Source organism: Trachymyrmex septentrionalis, unplaced genomic scaffold (assembly GCF_001594115.1).
Source record: "Trachymyrmex septentrionalis isolate Tsep2-gDNA-1 unplaced genomic scaffold, Tsep1.0 scaffold15, whole genome shotgun sequence".
In the NCBI taxonomy this organism is placed as follows: Eukaryota; Metazoa; Arthropoda; class Insecta; order Hymenoptera; family Formicidae; genus Trachymyrmex; species Trachymyrmex septentrionalis.
In genome coordinates, this window is record NW_017304653.1 from 1162367 (window position 1) to 1168130 (window position 5764).

General features: G+C 33.4%; 1 protein-coding gene across 3 annotated transcripts in view; it reads right to left on the reverse strand.

Moving 5' to 3' along the window:
• Window positions 1-5764, reverse strand: part of LOC108745838 (circadian locomoter output cycles protein kaput-like) — a 104126-nt gene that overhangs the window by 69719 nt on the left and 28643 nt on the right. Inside the window, exon 1 of one of the 3 annotated variants that reach the window (XM_018482227.1) lies at window positions 3664-5343. The exons of 1 other annotated variant lie outside the window; for it this stretch is intronic. In XM_018482227.1, coding sequence (XP_018337729.1) covers window positions 3664-3857 — 194 coding nt within the window. In that variant the 5' untranslated portion in view covers window positions 3858-5343. Of the gene's footprint in view, window positions 1-3663; window positions 5344-5764 lie in introns of those variants that run through there. One more of the 3 variants, XM_018482228.1, reaches the window with a different exon arrangement.

The window sequence follows — 5764 nt, forward strand, 5'->3', positions numbered from 1 at the left end:
CAACTTTATATAGTAAAACATTTAAAAAAATTTTTTGTTACATTCTTGATTAAAAAAATGTTTTTTTTTTCAAATATTCTTCAGTTATACAAAACATAAATGTTACGAATATGCAAATAAGTAACTACATTTATATATGCAATAAATTAAAACTTTCAAAACAAACTACATCGTAAAAATGTGTGGCAATATGCCATATCTTTACATTTTAATAGTTGCTAACACTTTTTTTTTACTAGAATTTTATAATTTTCAAAGATAAATAACGTTTTCTAATAAAATTTTAGAACCTTTTTTTTTACAGTTTCAGAAGATAAAATATAAGTTACACCTAAACTAAAATGAAAAAATTTAATCGGACATTTTTAAATAGTGAAAAAGATAAAAACTTCAACTTTGAATATTATTCATATTTTCTCGTTTTTACATATCTAATGTTCAAACTAAAACAAAGAGTAAATGATTAGATAATCTCGAAAATAATAAAATCTTCATACAATACAATCTTCTTTGCACATTAATCACGTAGTTCCGTCAATAGTCGTCAGTTTCTACAATAGTTTGATAACGTTTCACGTGTGACGTGAGTTCCCATACTTTCAACGCTATTTATTCTTAAATTTATTATTTTTCCGAAGGTAGTTATACGCAATAAATATGGTAATATTTGCAAGTCAAATTGTCATGAATAGTAATGAATAAATTATAATTTTTTGAATAATATTAGACACCAATACATAATTTAACACGTTTTAAACAAAGTATCTTTTAAGACTGTGATGTAAGTACCTACACAACCACCAGAAAAATGTAAGCTTTAAACGATCGAGCTGGATCTATAATATATTCAATAATTCGATTTAAATTTACATACATATCCAGTCTTGCAAACTGCACGCCGAATTTAATTTTCAGTCGTGAAACGCAATCTTAATAGAACTAAAATAGTAATATCACAACTTAAGATTACAACAAACAATTAAATAATATTGATGTTTAAAAGGATCTTATTGTTAAAAGAATATTCATAATCTGATAATATATAATTCATAATCTGGTGAGGCTAATGCTCTTAAGCCTGTAAATAATTTTATTGCAAAAAATGTTACTTTGAAAGATAATACGTTTTATTCTGAATTTTAAAAATAAAAATCTTTTCAATTGTAATAAGTTAATTCATTTTTATTGTATATATATATATATATAAAACAGCTTTAATAAACTTTAATTCTATTCTCGTCTATAATGGCTTTAATTCATTTTTCATCTCAAGCTATATAAATTCTTTAATATATTTACAAACGTAATGCAATGTTAACAAAAAATAAATTATACTGATATACTCGTACGTTATATTTACAGTTAATTACTATTGTAATTCAATATAAATATTTTATAACAAAATTAAAAATCTATCTCTCAATGTCATCATTCATAATGTAGCTATGGAAACATTGCTCGAATAATATATAATAAAATATTATTATTATCAATGAACACTTTCATAAAGTTTCAATTTTATATTCATTCTATTACTTGCATATACAAAACGAAGAAATATAACTATGAATAAAATTGTAAAACTAAAAAAGCAATAAAATTTGTATTTTTTTTACTAAATTATTTGCGTTGATTTTTATATCAGATTTAATTGGACCGTAAACATACGTATTGATACAGATAGGATAAAAGACTGGAAAGGCGGAAGTAATGATTGTATAATAATAACATTTGAATGAAAATGTAACCGGTTTTGTAAATGCCGCCGTAAAAATGTTTGGATGACTTCGACAGAAGATGTGAGAGACAAACAAATAGTCTTGAAATACAGCAGAATGTAAAGAAATGAGACATGCAGGCGTCCGATATTATCGCGCACATAGTGAAAGTAAATTATCACTGAAATAGTTAATCGTTAGAGAAAGACAACTATGCATTCATGAATAAATTTATCCATAGTAAAATATTCTTACACAGCGATGACACATTGGTTATATATATATACTTAGATAGAACAAAAGCCAAGGTCTTATGTACCATTAAAATACACAAATGCCGATATGCAATGTCGGATATGTGTACAATATTTTATGTACGCATGTAATATGTAAAAAAGTTGTTAATATTTTCTACTTTTAAATTCGTGTTGGCAAATGGGTGTAACCCACACTCATACACTTATATTCATAAACAGAATTTTATAATAATTTTTCTATATCGCGTAATTATGTTGATTTCTTTTTCCGTAACGTTCTAAATCGAGTTAATTATTACTGTTATTAATTACTACATTTATGAATTGTCATAATAAAATATAAATATCGACTAAGCCTTCTCTTTTTATTAAAAATATTAAAATACAAACGAATTATTGTTTATTAATATAGCAAAATAAAATATAAACACATACATGCAATTTTCATTATTCATCGACACTCTACACAATTTTGAAGAATAAAACGGACAATTGTCAAATTATTCTCAAACAAAGTTAACATTTTATACATAAAAATTTTTAGATTATCGAAAAGTTACAATGATGAAAGTGTCTCAAGACTTTCTTAAAGAAAGACTAATTTCAAATTGATCAAATAAATTAACATCATTAAATTAACGATCTAAGATTCTGAAATATTCTTCATTTGGATACGATTCATAGAGCGAAAGAACACTTCATTATCATTCGCTACATATATGCACGGTAAAGCTAAAGGTAAAATGCCAATAAAATTATACTGTTCACTGTTAAATTCATAATGTGAAATTATACCTAATTTGAGTTTCATTTCTATAGGTTGCCACTGGCCTTACTCAATATATCGTCAATTTAATTAAAACAATGGAGTTAAACAATTCAACTCAAGAAACTCGAGAAATTAAATTTGACTCAAATCAATTTAGTTTATTATTTAAATGCATACATTAACATGGACATTGTTTCCTTTGAGATTAGCCACAGAAATGAATTAATTTACATTTTGACACTTATACAGAAGTTACAAATAACAATAATGTTATTTAACTCAAAGGATTAATTGTGTTATCATTGCTTCTTTGATATCTGATAAAATCTACTATTTTTATTAGAAAAAAATCTTTATGTATAAATTTTTATGTATAAATTATGTATAAATTATTATGTATAAATTATTATGTATAAATTTATTATGTATAAATTTTTATGTATAAATTTTTATGTATAAATTTTTATGTATAAATTTTTATGTATAAATCTACTATTTTTATTAGAAAAAAAAATTAAATTTTCATTAAATTAAATGTAAAATTTAATGTAAAGATGCTCCTTTATTCTAAAACTCTCTGTTCTTTCGAGTAGTCTTACTCTAAAGAATGAAAATTAAACCAGTCTTGAAAAAGAGTTTCAATTTTCAAGAGTTTCAATTTTAAGAGTGAGATTTTACTCTAAAAGTTTAGAGTACGTTTTATCAAAATCAGAAGACACGCACACACACACACACACACACGGTAGTTTGCAATAAGAACTGCGATTAGAGATATGGAAGAACTATCTTCGTGACGTTATGAAGGTTGATAAATTTTGCGACACGCTCGATTCAAATCCGAGCGCGACTACCTATCCGCATATCCGTTCACCTTGATACACCCGGCGACTTTATCTCGTAACAAGACAACGAGACTGACCTTGGTACCGGCAAATCCATGATGGTAGCGCGATGATGCTGATGATGTTGCTGCTGATGTGGCGCGTGATTATCCGTGCCGATGATCCCTGGATGGAGAGTCTGTTGCGGATGTTGCGGGGGCAAACCCCTCAAAAACGCTTGCTGATGCTGCTGCTGTTGCTGCTGCCACATGCCGTACACTTCGAGATGCATTTATCGATAAATAATATATACGTCTTCTAAAGGAAAAAGGAAAAAAAAAAAACAAGTTCTCTCATCCGTCAGCCCGTACAAAGTACGTTCGCCCGTCGTCGTTGGCCATTGTAAGTCGCAAACTTTTCAATTCGCTTTCTCTATCCGTCAATATTGTCTCACAATTTTCACGTCACGAAGATAACGACGATTGTTACCGTTAACTTCTCTTTATCCGCGATTTATTCAACAATCACTCGTTAGCATCGGTAAACACAGGTCGCAATTCGCAGCAGGTATCCCTGCAAGCATCGCTCGCCATATTGGAGAACGGCGAGCATCGTTCGGTGACGCGTCGTCAGTAGCGATGTCTCTCGGCCGTCTTATCGCAACGGCGACGGCTTGTTTGCCGGCCGAATTAAAATTAGCTGGTTAGCCGGTGATTAATCGCGGTCGCTCGATAGCTTATTCGCGCGGCGATAATAAAGGCCTCCGGCCTTGCCTGTATCTGGCAAGTGTTACAAGAAGTTCAGCTTGATCGATCAATCGATGAAGCATGTACCGGCGCCAAATGTTCCGTCGTTTCTGAATCTGATGATCACGCTGTATCGTTCCGGGTTTCTATGGACAAACATCGACTGTGCCGTTCTTCAACGTGCGTGAACTTTATTGTAGATTTCACGCAAGAGTACCATTCCTCTGAAACTCCATAGAGTCGGGATTAGATCGTTACGACGATCGATGTTTATGAAATTTTTATCAATCCCATCAAAGTTGACGATAGTTTGGCACATGCACGCGCGCGCGTTGGATCAGAGAAGCTATATCGTCGCTTGTAAAAAAACTCGCCGGAAGTTGACACCGGCCTTGACACCGTCTTTCAGATTAGAGACAAATCTTGAGGAATGCAATTGCGAAACTACGGGCTTCTCGATGATCGCGATGCAGAGATCGTGCGATCTGTCTTTTTCCGTATCTCTCTATCCGTCCTTCCTTCGGTATTACGCAGAGAAATACGCTACGTAGTGACACGAGGCGCGAACTCGTCGCCGGTGGCCTTGACACAGTATACTCTGAACGGTGTCCACCGCGGTATGGTGCGGGCGATTTATTCCTAACACCCGTCCGATCAGTGGCCACTGCTATTTCGCGCAATTTACACGCGGCGCACTGTACGTTGTAAAAGGTCAACCGCTAACGCGTATAGCGCGTTCGTCGGCGTCACCTGTTTACTACTCGCCGGTCGCAACGTAGTCGCGTCGCAGGCAAGAGACACGGCCACGCACGCGCTCGCGTGCGCGCGCGGGAAACTGCGTTTATTTTTTTTTCACAAGCAAACGATTACGACGTCCCGCCAACGCGTCGAAACGACGGCGTTACGCATCTACGCGCGAGTATTCGCGAAACTGTCAGTCGCCGAACATCACACGGCTTTATCCGAGACTGGGAATAGAGAGACGAAAGAAGTGCGCGTAAGAGAGAAAGAGAGAGCGTGTACCAGCAAGACTACAACTCACGACGGTCAGATCTAAACTGCTCGGCGAACGCTACCCCCCACTCCCGGTAACCAATCAGCGCTTTCCCCCCACGCGGAGACGACCAATCGTTCCCCTCGTTTTCTCCCGCCGCTCGTCCATTCGTGCGCCGGGCGTGATAACACAATACGTTATTAGGCAACGCTCACACTGACAAGTTAGCGATAAGAAAGGAGTTTTTAGATCGCATGTGTAAAATAAAGTCACACATTCGTTCTTCCTTTCTCTTTTGTCGAATTCTTTTACGCGTTCGCGTAATGTGCTTTTTAAATCACGCTCACAATAGACGAGTCTTTTTTAATATATGTATTTTAAATACGTAAAATATGAGAATATTGATATGTATGACTTTATAATATAATATTATTATTTAATTATACATATATGTAGAAT